General features: G+C 41.4%; 1 protein-coding gene across 1 annotated transcript in view; it reads right to left on the bottom strand.

Annotated features, from left to right (window-relative positions):
- The window catches only part of si:dkey-215k6.1 (transmembrane protein 132C), a 254,678-nt gene that overhangs the window by 56,385 nt on the left and 176,251 nt on the right, over positions 1-22,042 (bottom strand). Inside the window, exon 4 of the mRNA XM_059548643.1 lies at positions 18,511-18,694. Coding sequence (XP_059404626.1) covers positions 18,511-18,694 — 184 coding nt within the window. The remainder of the gene's footprint in view (positions 1-18,510; positions 18,695-22,042) is intronic.

The raw sequence follows: 22,042 nt of genomic DNA, 5'->3' as shown, positions 1-22,042 counted from the left end.
CAGGAGGGCCTAAGCCACGAGACCCCAAGTCCAGAGGTCCAGGATTTCTCAAGTCAGGATGCCCTACCTCCAGTGGTCTTTGAAGACCAGATTCAGAATGTCCCTAGTCCTGTTATCCAGGCAGACCCTAGTCAGGTGGTCCAATATCCAGTGGTCCCAGAAGTATGTAACCTGGTGGAACCACACCCTAAGCTGCCCACTTCACCAGTTGTCTCTCCCCTAGAGAAGGAATCTGTGAGTGTCTATGTAACTTCACCTGAACCACCGGTTAATCCGGTCATGCCCAAGAGGGGCAATCATATAAGTCATGTCATGTTCCCAGAGGTTGCTGTTGAGATGGCACCCCCTGAGCCTGTGTCCGCTCCAACCTCTGAGCCCATTCCAGTGTCTGTGCTAGCCCCAGAATCTGCGCCGGTCCAGGAGCCTCTAGAGTCCAACATTGCAGCCCAGGAGGGCATGTCAGAGTCGAGCCCAGTGCCTGTCCTTACAGCACAGGAGGGCACGCCAGAGTCCAGCCCAATGGCTGTCTCCGAAGCCCTGGAGAGTGCTTCCAAGTCCATATCGGAATCCATTCTTGCATCTCTGGAACTATTTTCCCAAGGATGCACCCTCTCTGCCCATGTGGTGATGGCACCTGAGTTTGTCCCAAGGCCCTTCACGCATCAAGAGTTGGCCCCAGAGGCCATAAAGGCTACTTCCAAGGTTCCTCCAGTAAAACAAGTCCACCTCCCTAGAAGGACCACCAACAAGATCCCTATCCCACCCACCCTATTAGCTAGTCCTTTTGGATCCCATAAGCCAGAACCTCCCTGGTCCACCTCAAACTATTCTAACTATTCAAACTAAGGATTATTGTCCTCCCTCCCAGTCCCACCCCTTAGGTTACCTGGCTATCCTGGAGTTCCAAGCTTTGTTCCCAAACCACCCCCCCCCCCCCCCCAGTTGGTACCTCCCTTTACTGTTTTGCCCAGTGTGGACGCCTGGGGGCGTCCATTGGGGGGAGGGTACTGTCAGGATCCTGCCCTGACAGTCCTGTCCATCTTGTCTCTGTTCCATTTCGTCCGTTCCATCCGTTTCTATGTTTGTTTTGTGTCTAAGCACATGGTTCTGTCTTTGTTCGTGTCTGCCACGTGCTCCCCTTGTCCCACCTCCTTGTTACCCCTGGTCACGCCCCCTTGTTTAGCCCTTGTCTGCTTGATTGTTTTCACCTGATCCTCATGTGTACTGCTCTATATATCGGGTTCTCTTTCCTTGTGTCTCTGCTGGTTCGTTTTTGGTGTTTACCTGTTTCTTGGGCCAGAATTTATCCTTTTGATCTTGCTCAAGTTGTTTTTGATCTCTTGTCTAGTTATTCTATATCCTTGGTTCCTTTTTGGCCTTTTAGTTCTATCTAGTTCTTGCTTTTTTGATTGTGCACATCCTAATCTAGTTTTTGTTTTTTTTTCTTTTTGATTTAGGGTTTCATTTACTCCGTTTGAGAGTGCAGTTCCTTTTTGGATCCTGACTTTTTGTTTTTAAACTGATTTATTTCTTTGGATAGTTTTGGTTATTTTGCCTTTTGTTCACTCTTGTTTTCAATTGTCTGTGTATCGTTTTGAGTCTAGTCTTGTTTTCGTGTATTGTCCTGTCTTGCCCCCACTCAGATTCCCTGGCCACTGAACCCCACTGCCTGGAAGCAGCTCACCTCTCTCACGTGTCACGTCTCGTGAGTCTCTACCTGGCGACTAGACTGGTGACATTTGAGTTTCACTTGAAGCTACGGGTTTCCTGTGTCTGCCTGGCCCTTCCTCTGGAGCTGCCTCCTCTGTGCTCGAGCCCGTGGTCATCTCGGACTGTCTCTGTAGTCATCCCTCCTGCCTGTATTGTTGTCTGCCCTGCCCATCTGTTTGAACCGTTTCACTGCAAATTCCCCCAGCTGTTCCAGTCTACGTTTTGTTAATAAAATACCCTTGTCTGCTCATTCTGCATTTGGGTCCCATTTCTTGCAGATCCCTGACAATATATAAATGTCTATTTTTACTGTAGATACACACGTGTGTGTAATTTTCTGTAAATGTATATATTTTTCTCTCTTATATTATATGCAGGTAAAAAAAAATTTTTTGGAATGAAGCCTTTCATGCTCTTATGCTATTCCATCAAAAACTGATTTTTATCTATTTAATGCATGCTTGTTGAATAAAGGTATTAATTTCTTTCCAAACATAGTGAGTGTAAAGAAAGTATGTAGATATGCTCCATTCTCCCGCTTCAGTCTCTATGACTTTCCCACCACAGTGGAAACAGACATTCAACACTGTGAGAGGCTACATGGCAAGAGTTTGACCTGATGGGAGTGTGCTGGAATCATGAACCCCAGCAGGAAAGCTTGGATAGGGGTTGGGAGAGTCACCTCTCCCATTGCTGGAGGCACATGTCTCATGGAGCTGCAAACAGCGGGTGAGGAAAACATGACCTGACCTATCAGATGGTCAAAATATGAGGGTCTTTGTCTGCGCTGATCTTCATTTAGACACACGTCATTAAAATGAACTGTAACTCCGTGAATACTCAACGAAGAGACATGAGATGGATATCTATAGAAAGCCTGACATGTTTACTTTCAAACTAAACAAGTGCTTGAAAACAAATATGTGATAAAGTAATCCATATGAAACCAACACGATATCCATTTTTCATTAAATTTAAAATTTAAAATTTAAAAGTTTTTCATTATCTCCTAATGTGACCACGCACCTGCGCTGAACGCTCTATTCAGATTCTAATGTTTCACTGAAGCGCGTGGCTTGAATACGCCCATACAACAGAAGACAACGCAGAGAGACTGTTCTTCAAGTTCTTTTATTTTACTGTTTGCTTCATGATGAGAGGAATGTGGGGTGGTGTTGGCGCAGTGGATAAGACACATGCCTTTTGTGTGAGACACCCGGGTTTGAATCTACTGTGAGACACCAATGTGTCCCTGAGCAAGATACTTAACCCCTAGTTGCTCCAGAGGCGTGTGACCTCTGACCTATATAGCAATTGTAAGTCGCTTTGGATAAAAGCGTCAGCTAAATGAATAAATTTAATTGTAAATGTAAATGAATAAGACATAATTCACCCCAAAAAGATTTAATGTGGTTGAGGATTTGAGATTTGGATTTCCTCAGAAAAAAAAGAATGAACCACTTTATTCAGCAGAGATCATAAACATGAGTAAGTCTCTTTTTATTTTTTTTATATACTTGTACTGGTTTTCACATAACGTGTAAACATTTTACTAGTTAGACTTTTTCCAAAGACTTTTTCCAAACTATAATTCCTGACTCAATGTATAATCAAGTGAAACATTATGAAGTTTCAATAACAATATACAATACTATACCATTCAAAAAGCTTGATGTAAATAATATAAATGTAACAAATAAAGATAACTGTAACAAATGTAACAAGCAATGCTGTTCTTTCAATTTATCCCCCCTAAAAAACCTGAAAAAAATATTCTCAGCTCTTTTCAACATTAATAATAATAATAATAATAATAATAATGATGATAATAACAATAAATGTTATTTATAGAAAATAAGATTGTTAAAAGGATTTCTGAAGGATTGTGTGACTGGAGTAATGATGCAAAAAATTCAGTTTGAAAGTCAGCTTTGATTGTTCCTAATAAACTGTTAAACTGCACTCCCAAGTGGATATTAAATAATATTTTTGTGGGATAATGAAATATATTCTAAATAAACTACAAACATAAAATTATATAGATTTATTTTGTCCTTTCTTGTAACTCTTCCCTCTCAGCCATACACCTGACTGAAAGGCTCATTATGCAGCTCATTATGCAGCTCATTATGCGGGCCCTTGTCTTCTCAGGTGTAAATCACAATGATATTCATGATAGTTGATGCATACTCGCATATTACTTTTACCAACAAAAAGTGTCTTATAAAATGTAAATCAATATATTGTTTTCTGGAAGTGAGTAAACAAGATGATTTTCACATAATTTAGAAAGAAAAATTCTAGGCTACAAGCTCCAGTTCTCAAAAGTCCCGGGAACCAATGTTCTGTATGTGTTTTATTGCCTTATTCAAGTGATTTAACATTTTTAGTTTTTCACTAACCACGCATAACATTTTTTTCTTCTCAAAAACACAATCATGTACATACATGCTGCTCACATATTATTACAGCCAATAATATGTGCTGATTACAGTGAGATTAGACTTTAGCCATTTAGATGTGGATAAGAAACAGAAAAAAGCACAAATGTCAGGGCATGACAAAACTTCTCCAGGACCCAAAAATACCCTTAGACTCCAGAGGGTTAAATAAAAAATAAACAGATGAGGATACATTTTGGAAGATTAAAAAAAAACAGCATTGCATTATATTATAAAATTCCTCAACGTTGTATCACATATCTGTCTTGCTCTTTCATCTTTACTACTGACTGCTCATGCTGTGTTTTAGAAAGCACAGAGATAGCTGCTGTTGTCTATTTGCTATAAGCATTCTTTGTGTCTTATGGTTTTTAACATGAAAAAGTATTGTTGTTCATATCACACGGAACCATAGGGGGCTGCTTGTCAGGAAGACTGAAAGATTTAAAGAGTTAGATCTAGATCCCTTTAGAGTTTAATCAATTCCTGCCTAAGACACAGTTCAGGTAGATGATCATACAATTTCATTAAATACAGACCTGCCCACCCCTAAATGGATTATAAAACCATAACATACTGTAGTCGGTTGCATTACATGTCAGTCAGAAAGGACCCGTATTGGTGTGTATTTCTTGTCCAAAAGTGGTTTGAATTGTAAGCTCAAAGTAAAAAGTCTAACATGTGCCTAAGATTCATAAAATGGGAACTTGGATGCCCTGGGCCTAAGCAGATAAACATCAAATGTAAATTTTTGGGTGAACTATCCCTTAAAAAATACATTTTACAATTTTCAAAATAAAATAAAATACATTATAAATTAATCATGAAATACTGCAAAAATTAGCAGTTTCATCAAATGGAAACTCTGGCTAAAGGAAAAGGTTATACTTTTACTATGCATGCGCAAGGGGCCACGACACCAACTTCATTTACGTCTCTATCCAGAATGCCGGTGTCTTTTACTTAGAATGTAAGGTAACATATTTGTGGTTGATATAAAATGCTTTAACTGGTTAGTCCGGGGCCTTCGCGTTGTTATCACCCTCTTCTATGTGGATTCCATCTGATCTTGCACACACCCCAACTCGCTGTCGCCAAATCGTTTCCACTGTCGCAAAACCTCAACTGTGCGCATGCGTCAGTGGAACCAGACGATAGGCTTAAATGTTTCCCTGCTTGACTGTTAAAAGCAGATGATTGGCTTTCCAGCGGGAGGGGCGGGACATGTGCAAACAACTACCATCTTTGCTGTTACGGTTTTTCCGTATATAGTTGTATTGAGGATTGAGGAAGAGGCATGTCTCTTATAAATTGTCTCTGATATAGGATTAGAATGTTATTCAAAGCTGGAAATCAAGAGAAAAAAGCATTGTTCTCCAATGAAGTAAACATTTTAAGACACGGTGACTTCTGACATGATTTCCACAGACCTGTTTAAGTATTTGTAGATTAAAGGTGATGTGTGTATTTGTTTAAATATAAATATTAAAACACTTTCCACTATCCCACTTTAAAGGGGACTACATTTAAGAAATGAAATCTGAATATATTTTTTCTTCAGTGTATATTACTGAAGAGAAAAAAAAATTATATATATATATATATATATATATATATATATATATATATATATATATATATATATACACTGTAAAAAATCCAACTTACATTTTGTATTACAAACTTAGTTTTTAAAGTTAATTCAACAATTTAACATTAAAAAAAGTTGAGATAACAGAAATGTAAGTTAAATAGAAATTTAGATCAATTTGTTACACCAAATTAATATTTCAAGTTAGAATAACTAACAACTTTAAGTTGGTTATTAGTATTGCCCACAAAGGCTGATGAGCATGCGCAGTTCGATCGCTTTTTTATAAACAACGCCATTTTAATTTCTCCTGTTTCATTTTCGAGTTTCATTAAGCGGCATCTGTTTATTCCCCTCACAGTGATCACTCTGGTAAGTGTAGTTCTATGTGTATCAATTCACGATATGATTTAAATGAAGTTTGTTCACAATATGCGCTTTTGTACAACATAGGTGGTGGCAAGTTGGTCATTTAAATTTTCCTGCCTGGTCTTATTGTTGCCTCAGGTCAGACGTCGCCTATTTTTTCTGCCTTAAAGTGTAAGTTAATCTCTCCGGTAGGTGCTGTTCTCTATATAATATTTACCATAAGAGTTGAAATATGTTTGTTCAAAATATGTGCTTTTGTACGCCGTTTTAGAGTTGCCTCAGGCGGCGCCCAGGTAACGTTGGTCCGTCATTGTTATCACTCCGGTAAGTCGTGGTTCTTTGTGTATCAATTTAAGCCATGATTTGAATGAAATTTGTTCACAATATGCACAACGGTGTAGGTGGCTGCCTGCTTCGTCTTTGAGTTGCCTGAGGAGAGTCAGAGCAAGGGGTTTTTTTCTCGACAGTGCAATCGCTCTGGCAGGCAATTTTCTATGCAGGCTATGAGAATAATTAACAATAAGATCTGAATGGTATTTGTTCACAATATGTGCTTCTGTACAACTGCTTAGGTGGCTCCAAACTGGTCAGTTCAACCTCTCCTGCTCCGTCTTTGAGAAGTCTTTAAGTCATTCGGTGGCTTTTTTTTCCCGACAGTATCATGACTTAGGTAAGCACTGTTTTATATATATTAAGTAAAAGGGTTTAATTATTGTTAAGGATATAGAGTTTTCTTTATTTGTTTATTATATGTTCATTTTGTACAGTTGTGTGGGTGCCTTTGAGTTTTGAATATGGTTATTTAAGTTATAAGTGTATTAAAAAAAAAGTTGAAATGTATAACCGTATAAGATAAGCTTGTGTGTTTTCGTCTCAAAGATGTATTTTCTCATTTAACTTATTTTAAATTGATGTGCTTATGTTTGCTAGGAGTACTATAAATCTGTATGTTTTAAAATGCAAATAACGTAAGAGCTATTTTAAAGCTTAAATTCATAGTTTTTATTATTTTTTTTTTATTTTATTTTTTTTTGAAATTCGTTTAACCAACTTGCTTGCTTTTAGATATTACTTTAAAGGGATAGTTCACCCAAAAATGAAAATTATGTCATTAATAACGTTCCAAACCAGTAAGACCTCAGTTTATCTTTGGAACACAGTTTAAGATATTTTAGATTTAGTCCGAGAGCTCCCAGTCCCTCCATTGAAGCTGTGTACAGTATACTGTCCATGTCCAGAAAGGTAAGAAAAACATCATCAAAGTAATCCATGTGACATCAGAGGGTCACTCAATCTTATGTTGTTGCCAAAAGAATTAGTTCTTATGTTACCGCTGTATTGGTTTTTTTTTCTGATTAGGGTGATGCAGTGCAAGATATGCAGATTTGAACACCCTGCCCAGGAGGTCCTTTTGAAACATGACCAATTGTGCCACTACCAGGGAAGATACTGCCAACAACCCTGATCACACAAGTGCTTATCTTCACTTGAGAGCAGTAACGTGCGGTGAAATCTTGTCATGGGTAGGCTGTGACCTATCAATGTGTGGAATATATGTTCATATATTCATTCAGTTAATTTAGCAACCCAAGTTCATATCAGGCATCATTAGATCGCTGCCTGCATTCAGCAAAGTCAGTCATGTGAGGCTAATGCACAATCAAATATAATAATCAAATTAATGGACACATCTATCTTATGACCTATACAACAAACAAATGTTTTGTGCGGGACACAGAGAAGGAGGCGGCGCGGCAGCCTAGTCACTCCATCAAAATGCGCACACGCGCACAGACAGCCACGGCGCACACACACACACACTTTTGCTCTGGTGACGGCGCACCAGGCTACAGTCAGAAAACATTGCGTCAGCAGTACAGCTTTAAAGTACAAAAACAGCTTATTCGCTCCTACAAACTGCTAGGCGCACACACCGACACGCAAGTATACTAGATGCTAGTATTCGGGAAGCGCGCGGATTGAGAGAGAGCGAGTAGATCACGTGACATGAAGCAAGCTCGGTCTCTGCCTCTGTTCGGTTCTTTAAGAATATCCCCACCGAACGGGGCGTCAGGAGAGGACACGTTGTTACAACTCGTTGTGGGTTTTTTTATTTACCCTGATTTATTTTTCATAAACAATTGATTAGTCCACACACATCAGCAGGTTATAAACCTGGAGAAATGGAGAGGTTACAATGTAAACAACAATATTGATAGCCACATACATAATATACCATAAAATCTGAATATAAATATATATTACATATTATAACATATACAAATATAAGTAAAATATAAATTTCAATATAGTCAGTATTTAATCTTATAAATATCATAATATACTTAGTATTTAAACTAAATGACTACACAAAGCACATGCATATTAACACAGAAATGCAACAACTTCACACACACCAAATATACAATGTCAATGTTACACATTAAACCAATAGCGTTCTCAGTCTGTTGACTCAAAGTGAAAACAGTGAGTGTAGTTCTAAGTGGCATCGCTGAGCATAGTAATCCATTACAAAATGTAAAGTGATCAACTACATTACCCATCCAGCACTGCAAACAGGAAGTAACTCGTGTGACAGTGAAACGCTCCAATTTCAAACATTTGCCTTTTATATAGCCACGGATACTATCGAGCCGACAATATTAAACATCAGACCGCACACAAGGTTTTATCAGCGTGACCAAAGTAACAGTTTTCAATCATACAAACCGCGCACATGTAACGGCAGCACAGCAGTAACGCAACAGACAACAAACTCAATGGATAAAAACAGCAGCTTACCGGTGGCGCATCTCTCCTGACGAGACAACATGCCAAAATGAATACTCGCTCCCGCTTATAGCCCGCGCTCATTCATTACTGGATTTAACACACCTGTTTGGGATTTGACTGGTCTGTGCTTCAATCAGGTAAGTGAAACCTCCCACCTATTATCCTGCGTTACATTACGAACACCCGTGACATAGTGAACCCGACACCTCCCACTTGACTGACTGATCATGTGATTTAAGGCGGTCACAGGCAAAACATTACACCACATAATACACACAATTTTTTTTTTTTTTTTTTTTTTTTTTTTGTGAAGAAAAGGACACCATTGTCATTGTTCAAGCACCTCCCCTGACAGATGTGTGGTGTTCTGCCAGGTTTGGTCATATGGGGTATGTACTCTTCATTCTTCGTGAATGGTGGTGCAAGTGGTGGTGAAGGCAGCATAGAAGCATACCAACCAGTGAGAGGAGAGAGAGAGAGAGAGAGAGAGAGAGAGAGAGAGAGAGAGAGAGTTATCCTGAGGTAATGCCTTCAGAATTGGGGGTTTGGGTGTTTAGGCAGCGCCTGGAGAATTGGTGGCCGAAGAGACGAGGTCTAGGAGTCACTGGTCTTCCACAGGGATGAGGACTACCAGTCTCCTCACGTCTCGCCGTAGGATGACTGACGTCAGCTGCTGAGTATTCCTCTTCAGTTGCCCAACTATTAGGGAGGCAGGGGGGCCTGCACACGTCTTAACGTCCGCGTCTCTCACAAGTCCTTTTTTGTCAGGGTACACGGCCTGGATCCGTCCGAGCCGGAATTGCCCTCGCAGTGCGTTCTGATCAGCAATCCAAACAATGTCACCTATCGCTACATTTCTTTGGGTCTGGTGCCACTTTGGCCGAATGAATAAGTTAGGTCCGGCCAGTTCACTCCACTTTTTCCAGAACATATCCACACCAATCTGGATGGATCTGAGACGGCGCCAGGGATGGGTGCACAAGTCAATTCCTCCTGTATCTCCCCCTTGCCTGGTCCTCCCGAGAAGCAGAGTATTGGGGGTCAAATACTCTATAGAGTCTTCTTGTTCTTGTGCCCTGGCGTCAATCGGCCTTTCATTGGTGAGGTTAGCTGCCTGGTAGAAGAGGGTTTGGAGCTCACCCCAGGTGAGTGAGCTTGTTGTCCCTCCGAGGCTAGTGAGAGCCCTTTTTATGAGCTTAACTGCAGCTTCCGCAGACCCGTTGCGATGAGGTGCGTCAGCCGGATGAAAGTTCCATGCCCACACTGTCCCATTCTTGGCGGCTTTGTCTTCTATGGATGCTTCCCGTAAGGTAGCTAAGTACCTATGCAAGTCTTGTAGGGCAGGTTTAGCTCCAATGAAATTGGTTCCCCTATCTGACCACAATTTTCTGGGATTGCCTCTCAATGCTACAAAGCGAGAGTAAGTTTGGAGAAAGCTTTCCGATGATTGGTCGTCAACGAGGTCCACATGGACTGCCCTTGATGCCATGCAACAGAATACTATGCCCCAAACTTTTTTTCCTGTTCTTTTCTTGACAGCATCCTTGATTTCAAAGGGGCCAAAGAGGTCTAGTGTGGTATACTCAAATGGGTTAGCACGCTGTGAGCGTTCTGGCGGCAGATCACTCATCATCTGCTGGCACATCTTCCCTTTCAGTTTGCGACATGTAATACAGTTGTTTGCAACTTTCTTTACTATCCTCCGACCTTGCACAATCCATGCCTTCCTCCTGGTGCGCAGAAGCGTGGCAGCAACACCTTCATGGTTCTCGTCATGAGCTTCTCTTGACAGTAGTGTTGCGAGCCATGAACGAAATGGAATTAAAGGAACAGCTGTTCCATCTTCTTTCCAGGACTGGATTCGTCCTCCACAGAGAAGGATTCCTGTGCTCTCGTCTCTGTGGACCACCAAGCGGTTCAGTGTTGAGTCCAGGAACTGACTGCCATCTTGGGCTGCGAGGACCAGGTCTTGGAAAGCTTGCGCTCTCTCCTCAGTTGACAGGATAGAACAGTTTGCCTCCCACTTTGATGAGTCAGGTGCCTGGCATTTTCTCAGCCAGGTTTCCGCAGCCCTTCGAGTCCAGGCTATGGAACCACACAGCTTAGACAGAGAACTGAAGCGTTGAGGTTCCACAAGACGTACCAAACCAATCGCCCAGGGCCTTCTCTGTCTGCCTGCCACTGATGTTGCACCCGGGACAGCTGGTGATGTTGATCTACCGTTGACCCCATGTCTGAGGTCCGCCTTGATGTCAGGCCCGTTAAGGTCAGTTTTTTCTTTTGACTGGGCCCTGGTAATCACAGCTGAGAAGGCTTTCCGCTGAAGTTTTCCCACATCTTCAGCAGCAGAGGGTGTAATCTCACTGGCCATCTTCATAGGCCAGTCGGTCTTAGGCCATTTCAGAAACTCAGGGGCTTGCTGCCATTCTGACCCTTCATTAAGTTCCTCCGGAGTTGCACCTCTGGTAAGAATGTCAGCAATGTTTCGTCTGCCTTCAATCCACCTCCAATCTTCCACATGTCCGGCTTTCTGAATCTCACCGATTCGATTTGCGAAAAAAGGTCTGGAAGCCGTAGCTGTCCTTTTGGATGGCTGCCAGGATTGTTTGGCTGTCCACAAAGTGAATCCATTGCTTGACTTTAATGTGGCAGTGCTTCTCAAAATACTTTTTTAGGCGGGTAGCGAAGACCGCGCCACAGAGTTCTGCTTTGATCACATCTCCCTTTTGGTCGAGAGGGGTGAGTTTAGCCTTGGATTCCACCAACTTCATTACCACCTTGTCTCGGATTTCCCACCGCAGGTAGAGTACGGCTCCATAGGAGGATTCGCTTCCATCCGAGAACGTGATCCCTGTCGGTGGGCCTATGGCTCCAGGAGGCGTGAGGCTTCTCTCAAACCTTACCTGGCCAAGCCTCACAAATTCTTCAAAGAGCGTTATTGCGGCTTCTCTAAGTTTTAGTGAGAGAGGGGCATCCCATGTGTCTTTAGATGGGTTGTCCTTGCCAGCTTCCTGGAATGATTCTCGTACCAACATCACTCCCTTCTGTTTGGCTGGTGAGGCAAGACCAACCGGGTCGTATAATGCGGCAATCTGGCTAAGAAGTATGCGTCGGGTAAGGGGATTTGGTGTTCCTTCCCTGACATCCTCCATACTCAGATTAAATCCTGTCCTCATTTTCCCTCTTTTCTTAGAGAAGTTGATAGAAGTCAGCAAACGGAGCTTGTCTGTCTCAGGTTCGTAACCGACCCCAAGCGCTTTGTTCTCCCCATCATGCATTTGGTTGGGCAGTACCAGGGTCGTGGGTACAGTTGTTTCAGAAGGGACTCCACTCCTCCCACTTTGGCATGACAGAACCCATGGTTTCAGGAAGAAGCCTCCCGCTCTCAAAATCTCCTCCACCCCTTTGGTGATCCTCTCCAGTGTCTTGAGGTCATCGTGTGAGGTCAGGATGTCATCCACATAGCTGTCCTCAGTCAGAGCTCGCCGTTCTTCAATCATATCAGCAAACTGAGGAAGGTTGGCTGTCTCTTTCATTGCAACTTGGGCAATACATCCTGCGGGTTTATCGCCGATATTTACTCTGACGACTGCAAACTCCTCAATGTTGTCCTCAGGGTTGTCTCTCCAGAGAAAGCGGTGGAGGTGAACTTCATCATCTTTCAGCCACACTGAGTTATACATCTTTTTTACATCACCCAGTGCTGCATGGAGTCCACTCCTGAACCTCAGAAGGACACCTCTGATGGGATTGAGTACATCAGGACCCTTGTGAAGGAGATCATTTAGACTTATGCCTCGGAACTCTTGGCTACTATTCCACACAATTCTCACAGGGGTTGAGGAGGAATGAGGGTTCGGTGCAACCAGATGGCTGATGTACCATTTAGGTCCTTCCCAGTTGTTAATTTCCTCCCTTGTGAGTTTTGCAGCAGCCCCTCTTGAAACCATTTCATGTATTTGTTCTTTGTATGCAGCCTTCCACACAGGTTCTTTCTCCAGACGTTTCTCAGTATTTCTGAAGGTCGCCTCCACTGCCTGCCGATTGTTTGGCAGTGCTGTGAGGTCTGTCTTCCAGGGATAAGCTGTGTCCCAGTGGGGAGAGTTGCTGTGTTTGTCCGCCAGCACGTATGTTAGGCATTCTTTTATCTTTTCCAGGTCCCGCTCTTCCTTAAGGGTCATTTCTTTTCCTCCAGGGGGGCACCTACCACACTTGCAGCCGCCACATTGAGGACTGCACGCAGCTCCGATACTGTCCCACCTGAACCACTCGAAGACCTCTTTGTTGGCGGTTGCTGTGCTCCGGATAAGCGCATTTCCTTCCTCTTCCCGAGGTATGATGGTCTCTTTATACGCCATCGAGGCTGATCTCATGGTTCTTGCAAGGTGAGTTTCGGAGCAGTACACGGCCATGTCAACTGTCTCAATGAGATCGGGATGGGTTCCCCCAACGGTCTTTCCTAGCGGACCATCCCAGAGAACGAGGTCTTCCACAATCCTGATTGGCTGGGGAACAAGACGACCTTCCCGATGACTGATAAGAAGGTCAATCTTTGTGGGACGGACCAGTTCGTCTCTGGGTACATTTGGGAAAAACTTCTGCAGTTGCTCGGCAGTGACTAATTGAGTCACCTCGGCGATGTTTTCCAGGCCATAGCAGAGAATCCTATGCTCTGCCACTTTTCCCTTGGATGTCTTCACCTTCAGCCGCAGAGAATATCGTTTGGTCAGGACAGTCTTCTTCATCCCCCCAACTCCATGGACTATAAGCCTGATGTTCTCACCGCACAGTCCAAGGCGATCAGCAGTTTCATTGGTGATGTAATTGGTATCAGATGCGAGGTCGATTAGGGAGCCAATAAGGCATCCCGAGTTTGTCGTCACTTCCATCAGCATCATCACCACTGGATGTTCTTGCAGTCCATCTCCAGCCTTGGCACATACAGTTGATGATATTTTGTTTGAGAATGCATTCTTGTATTTCTCTCTTTGTTCTGGAGTAAGTTCTGCCAGAAACTCCTCTTGTTTGTTGGTTAGGCCAAGTTTCTTTCCTCCAATTTTTATGGTACTCTGCTCCTCACTGCTGTTGTTCTTCCTTGGAGTCGGTGGCTTAGGACACAGAAGGTAATTGTGGTCCGACACCTCTCCTTTCCGACAGTCTACTTTTGGGCAGAGGTATCTGGGTGTGCATCCTTTACCATCCTTGGGGTGGGGCCTCAAACACTTGGAGCACAACCCTAGCTTCTTCACATGGGCCCTTTTTCTTAAAAGATCTTGCTCCCTGAAGATCTTGCACGCAAATAGCTTGCCAGCATGAGAGTCATCTTCACAGACAGTACAGCAGGGATAGTCGTCCTTCTGACCTGCTGTGGATTTAGTGAAAGCCTTCCTCCCTCTCTTATCTGGGTAGTCTGCAGCACCCTTTTCCACAGGGCCTTTGTCCACAGGGCTTGGCTCCAACTGATCCAATTCCTCAAGAATCTCCTCTTGCCTTTTCAAGAATCCTAGGAGGCAATCAAAATGATACTTTGGAGAGAACCTGTTTGCTGGGTCAGTTTTGTGCATAATCCACTCCTTCTTGAGTGAACTGGGAAGCTTGCTTTCAAGAGATTGAGCAACAACACGGTTCTTCACGGCATCCTCTTCACCAAGAATCTGGAGGTTGTACAGTGCTCTTTCAACAGCCTGGATCAATTCAATGGTTCTTCTTGGATTGTTTCCTTTGACAGGGGGAAGAGACTGGACTTCGTTGGTGATCATTAGGACTATTTTTGCTTTGTTCCCGTATTTGCTGTCCAGCAGCCTGAACATATCGTCGGCGGATCCACAGCCAGATAGGACGAGATCCTTCTTGACCTTTTCGTGGAGACTATTTAATAAGTGGAACTTTTTTATACATTCCACACCTTGTGGGTTACCCAATTCTTGTAGGTCCTCCCACTCAGTCTTCCAGCGGTAATAGTCCCTCATGTCACCAGAGAAAGTCGGTAGCCGTGCTCTTTCAAGGCTGATTTGAGGCTTGAGATTAAAGTTTCCTTCGGTCCTTTCCGGGCTGCTCTGCTGTGAGAGGGGCCGTGTGTTCATGTTCAATGCCCCCGCATACGTTTTGGGCTTCAGCTGGAGATCGGCAGACATGTCAGGGAGAGAGATGAAAGGAGCATCTCGTATCGGATCACCAACCGCGCTGCTTTCATCTTCCAGGTTTCTTTCTCTACCCTTCACTTGGTCTGCTTCGTCCTCCTCCAGTTTGTCAGACAACGCCAGGACCCTCTTCTTTAGTGTCTTGTGGCGTGTCCTGAGATCTAATGCCCTCGAACCAGGAACCAACTCCTTCCACTCTACTAGCATTTCTCTGAGTTCAATGACCTCTCTCTCAAGACCTCTATTTCTTAGCCTACGGTCCTTGACTGACTTCCGAGGGTTAACTTCCTCTTCCTCTGCCTGAGTGATGGCCGACTCAGCTGTTTTGACCTGCTTAAAAAACACCTCCTCTGCATAGCTGGCCCAAAAGGTTTCCTGGGTGGCATTCTTTACCTCGAGGAACCTGTTCTCACACTCCGCTGTCTTCTCCTCAATTTGGTTTGCAGATTCTATGACCTCCTCATCCGTTGACTCTCTCAGGGCTTCAGCATACTCATGTCCCGCATCTATGACTTTAGAAAAGTCTGTCCTGAAAATCTTCCATTCACTGAGGACTTCAGTCGGTTCCAAGAGTCCCGGTTTGGTGAGAGTATGAGCTCTTTTGGTGAATGAAGCCTGTGCTCTTGATCGCACACTTTTAAGCTTTTCCAAGTCTGCCATTGTTACTCCCTTTGTGTTGACTGGAGAGACGTCAATGCCAATGTGCACACGAGCTCCTTTATCCTTGATCAACGGGCAGTTTGATTAATGATAAACTTGGGGTCAGTCAAAGAAGTGAGAGGCCAGCTGATCCTGGGTTGATTGAGCTTCCTTAATGAAGCAGTCCGTGGCTGTTTTAGCTGCATTCAATCCAGTGCAGTAGGCCTCGGTTTATAACTGTTCGGTTCTTTAAGAATATCCCCACCGAACGGGGCGTCAGGAGAGGACACGTTGTTACAACTCGTTGTGGGTTTTTTATTTACCCTGATTTATTTTTCATAAACAATTGATTAGTCCACACACATCAGCAGGTTATAAACCTGGAGAAATGGAGAGGTTACAATGTAAACAACAATATTGATAGCCACATACATAATATACCATAAAATCTGAATATAAATATATATTACATATTATAACATATACAAATATAAGTAAAATATAAATTTCAATATAGTCAGTATTTAATCTTATAAATATCATAATATACTTAGTATTTAAACTAAATGACTACACAAAGCACATGCATATTAACACAGAAATGCAACAACTTCACACACACCAAATATACAATGTCAATGTTACACATTAAACCAATAGCGTTCTCAGTCTGTTGACTCAAAGTGAAAACAGTGAGTGTAGTTCTAAGTGGCATCGCTGAGCATAGTAATCCATTACAAAATGTAAAGTGATCAACTACATTACCCATCCAGCACTGCAAACAGGAAGTAACTCGTGTGACAGTGAAACGCTCCAATTTCAAACATTTGCCTTTTATATAGCCACGGATACTATCGAGCCGACAATATTAAACATCAGACCGCACACAAGGTTTTATCAGCGTGACCAAAGTAACAGTTTTCAATCATACAAACCGCGCACATGTAACGGCAGCACAGCAGTAACGCAACAGACAACAAACTCAATGGATAAAAACAGCAGCTTACCGGTGGCGCATCTCTCCTGACGAGACAACATGCCAAAATGAATACTCGCTCCCGCTTATAGCCCGCGCTCATTCATTACTGGATTTAACACACCTGTTTGGGATTTGACTGGTCTGTGCTTCAATCAGGTAAGTGAAACCTCCCACCTATTATCCTGCGTTACATTACGAACACCCGTGACATAGTGAACGCGACAGCCTCAATGTTGATAATTCAAGACAGCATGAGAACTGACTGCGCATGCGCAAATCTACATAAACTACGTTCTATGGACCAAAGTGGCACCGCTCACCTCTGCCTCAATGGCCATGGCTTTTGAATTTCCTGCATGAAACAACGGTTTTTAGGAGCAAACAATGGCAAAATGAGTATATTATGTGTATTCCTGAAATTTTTTTTTTGTTACAAAAAATAATATTTGGAATAAAATTAATGCAATAATAATGTGGTGAATTAATAAAGCTCTTGGAATTAATAAATGTAATGTCAACATTTCCTTTGGTGAGGCACTGCCTACCCTGCCTACCCTGACCGCACGTCCCTGCTTGAGAGTAACTTAACATTGAATGGTGAATTGTGTGACTTTAAGGAATTTTCTAAAACACCCTATTACTCCAAACATATAAGGAGCCATCAAAAAAAAAATGAAACTTTAAGGTGCCCTTTTAGCCAGTGTGGTTTTTAAAACACATCTGATTTCATCATCCAGTGGTCACAGAAGTCAAAAACATTGCAGCTTTTCCATTACAGACTTATATATATCATTCATATATATCACTTTATAATATCATTATTCAAAATGCAAAACCAAAAGACAGTGAGTCACAAACTCTGTTGCTATGCACACACTTTTATCACCATTGCAGTTAATTTTATATTGCTTGTGATAGATATGAAGAACAGATATGAAAGCCAATACATTTTTGACTGGACCCGTTGTTATTTTTGCACATTATTTTGGACTTGAATTTTGCGATAGTTTTTATTTGATGCTTTCCCAATTTAATTAACTGTGTAGAAGTTTTTAATTTTGCAACACAAATGTGACAAATAAGCTCTTAACTTGAAAAAAACTTTCTATTGTAATTAATTTATTTTATCGCAAATGAAATGACTTGATTTGGTTTGTGATTTAAACTTGCTGTTCTACAAAAAAAATCATATTGATTAAATAAATAAAAATATTAGATTCTGTCCATTTAAAGATTTTTTTGAGGACCAATGTTGTACTGAGTAGCATTTAATAAATTAATTCACTCATATTGGATTGACAGTTTTGTGCTGAACTTTAAACTGCTTGAGTAAAACCTAAAGCTCTGAAGCTGCACTGTAAAAAAAAAAAAAAAGTTGAGAAATCTCAAAAACCTTCAGAGGCTGGTTGCCTTAAACTTAAGTTTTGTCAACTTTTTTTTTTTTAAAGCAACTTCAACTATCAGGTTTTGTAAACTTATGGAGTTTTTATCATTTAAGATTATATTTCTAGTCAGCTAAACACAAAATTGAAAGTTTAACTAAAAGTTCACTTAACCTAATATATTTTGTTGATTAAACTTGCACAAAAGTTTGTACAACTAATTGACCTTTAAGTTGAGCAAACTCAAAAATCTGCTGAGGTTTGTCGCCTTAAAATTTTAAGTTGGCCCAACTTATGATTTTTTACAGTATATATATATATATATTTTTTTTTTTTTTTTTTTTTATAATTATACATTTTTTATTTATAAAAAATACATCGGACAATATATTGGGCAAGTATTTGAAAATACAAAAGGATAACGCTAAAAAACATTGAGGTTGAGGCTGAATGAGTGGTGCGTCACCTCAGCGATGGGTACGATTCCCTGCAGGTCTCTCTGGCTGATATAGATGGTGGAGATGACTTCAGCAGACACTCCGGTGGAGGGATACTCTATCTGCCAGTGGACGGACTGCGATGACTGCAGGTTGATGAAATTGGCAATCTCAAAGTCCACCCACATGATCTCATAGAAGGAACCATCAAGTCTGTTGAGTAAAAGAGAAAGACAGATGTCAGCTGAGGGGAGAGAGAGACACTCCTAGATCAAGGAAGATCAAGGGCTTTAGTACAACTGCTGCCGAGAGCCAGACTTTATACTGTTTTGATGTCTATTCATATCCTCCTGGACAGCAGGGGGTAGTATTGCCTTTGGCCTCCTCAAAACAAAAAAGAAGAAAGTCTTTCAAGATATATATATATATCCCCCCCCCCCCCCACAGGTGAGTGTTAATGATAGAAAACAATAAATATATACATAATATATATAATAAATATAATAATTAAAACATAATATATAAAAGAAAATAACATTTAAAAATATTAAAATGTTAACATTTTAAGTGTGTGTGTGTGTGTGTGTGTGTGTGTGTGTGTGTGTGTGTGTGTAACAATAAATGAACAACTTGGGGTCTGTGCATTAGTACGAGTGTCAGAAATGCAGAACAATGGATTAAAAGCACTAAAGCACTGTAGAATCATGTAACCAAGCAGTTTCTGTCTCAAATGGCAAGCACAGACTGTTACAGGAATGTATTCACAAAACCTGACATCCATAACACATGGAACTGTTGATTTTAGCCAGCTCTCATCAGACTGTCATTCTATGGGTCAGCATGCACAGGTTTTGACCAGAATACCAGGAAACAAAGTCATGTTTACAAGATATTGATCCAAGATATTCACAAGTTTTATTTATGGCACGTAAACTAGATCATGGCTTTATTTTATGCCTGTTGAATAATCTGTATTTATTACATCTACTCAAAGACTACACTTCCCTGAACAACACATAAAACAAAGTTATGTTACATGATGATAAGTCTCTTCCCATCTAAGTGGTCAGGTCTTTAGCTGAGTACACAAGCAAACTTTATGCCACAAGGGGAAAGTCTTGCTCTGTGATTCACACATACGTACACATTCACTAAGCTTCAAGTTTCAAGACTTATATGAAATAGCAAAGTCCATTTCCCTGAATGACAGGAAACCCTTCCTGATTCCTTCCTTGTCTCTATATTCTTCTGAATGTGCACAGTTAGATCCTAACCTCTCTAAATGCTCCAAGTTGACCTTTGCCCTCAGATCAACAGGGGCTAAATAACCGCCTTTCCCCTCCATCCTTGTTATGACACCCCAGAAATGAGTTCAATTACACTCGCCCAATCGGCCACTTGATGGATGTGCTGCTGTCTGACCTCTTCCTCCTTCAAAAAGAATGTTCTAGAAGCAGTAAATGAATCAATAAACCAACAGACAATACTTTATTGCAGTGATGGCATACGTCTATGGGAAGCGGGGAGAGAGGGAGGGGGCAGACAGTCAGAAAACGAGAGATAAATGATGTTATAGAGAACAAGGAAAAAAGAATCAGTCACAGTCCCTCTCTGTCTCTTCTGGAAGCACAATGTCATTTCTCTGAATAGCACGAGCATTTTGTCATTATTCACTCAGAGTCAGAGTCAGACAGGGATCTTGCCTAAAAACTTCGCCCAACATCGAGCCACAGACAAGCAAACGGCATGCACACTAGAGATGTTCCGATACCCTTTTTCTCTTCCCGATTCCGATACCTGGGCTCAGGGTATCGGCCGATACCGAGTACTGATCCGATACCTGGGTGTGTATCTGTATATACAGCTGTATATAATTGCTAGAATTATTTTATGGTGTGCTTCAGACGTATCCATTACTAAAACATGAACAAATACATGGTGAACTATTGTATTTATTACAGTGTTTTTATTATCTGACATGAATTTGACAGTATTATTATTTATTTTCTTAAGCGAAAAAGAACTTAAAATGCAGCCAAAAATCTAACACCGCAAACTAAAAAAGGTATTTTAGTTTTACAATATAACTGTATAAAAAACTGCAACAAATAATTCTAGGAATAAAAAAAATTATATATCAATCAGATAATCTCTTTACAACAAAAGTAAAAAACAAGCAAACGTCTAGGCATAATTATTATAGAGACGTATTATTTTTACTACATAGAGACATAGCTAAATCTACTGTAGGCTACAACAGTAGCTTAATATATTGTCAATTTACTCACGTTAAACCGAACAGTTTTCTCAAATGAAACTAAATTCTCATGAAGTGACGGTTTATGCGTTCGAGTCCTCATATAGTGACACACGGCAGAGACTACAAAACAGCAAGCTCCCGCGCGTCTTCGCCCGTCACCCACAGAGATGTAGAATTTGCAGGAGTAATATTTAAATAGTATTTTGCAGTTTAATATTCAAAGACACTAGTATATATATTCGGCAACAGTCTGGAGCCCTGTGCTTAGACTAACACGGAAGCGACTGAATGCAGCTGCGGGTACCGAATATACTCAAACTTACTACCGGTACTACAGAGACACTGGTATCATCACATTTTTTTTATTTTCAGCACCAACTTGCTAGTGAAGTGGCAGTACTTGTGGGATCCCTAGTCACCGTTTTACTGTCTGGTTGGTCCCGTCTGAAATACTGCTAAACAGCGGACATACTGCTAACCACTGATCTATAATATAGAAGTGGCTTCACTGTCTGTTGGCAGTTTAGAACGCGATGAGCGATCCAGTCATATATAGATCAGTGCTGCTAACGCGTTTTCATTTCTTCTTCGCTGCTCTAAATAGGGGTTGCTTGTGGCAACAAAGCACAACTTCTTGTGTTTGCAATGCATTCGGAGCAGCGAAGAAGAACCGTGCAGCGGTTAGGCAAAGCTAGTGGTCATAACTAGGTTTTGTTTAAGAAAATGGTATCGGATCGGTATATGGGTTCATGTACTCGCCGATGCCGATGCCAGAATTTGTTGTGGTATCCGTGATATTTCCGATACTAGTATCGGAATCGGAACAACTCTAATGCACACGCAGCCTCGCACAATTATACGCAAATAAAAAATGCACTGAACAGGACTTTCAGAGGCGTTAAGAGAATTAGTTATGTAGAAGCAGATGAGAAGTAGAGAGGACAGCAAAGTTATTCTGCATTCAAGGAAAGTTGTTAAGCATTATAAATGGCTGGATAATAAGCAGGGCAAAAAAAGCATATGGCAAAGGAGCCAAGTTTCATGGGAATTCAGAATTTCTTTAACCCTCTGGAGTCTAAGGGTATTTTTGGGGCCTGGAGAAGTTTTGTCATGCCCTGACATTTGTGCTTTTTTCAGTTTCTTATAAATATCTAAATGGGTAAAGTCTAATCTCACTGTAATCAGCACAAACTGGGCTGTAATAATATGTGAAATTATTGTACGTACATGATTGTGTTTTTGAGCAAAAAAATGTTATGCGTGGTTAGTGAAAAACTAAAAATGTTAAAACACTTTAATAA

This window comes from Carassius carassius, chromosome 4, assembly GCF_963082965.1.
Source record: "Carassius carassius chromosome 4, fCarCar2.1, whole genome shotgun sequence".
Classification (NCBI taxonomy): Eukaryota; Metazoa; Chordata; class Actinopteri; order Cypriniformes; family Cyprinidae; genus Carassius; species Carassius carassius.
The sequence above is the reverse complement of the archived record's forward strand: the minus strand, read 5'-3'. Positions and strand labels throughout refer to the sequence as shown.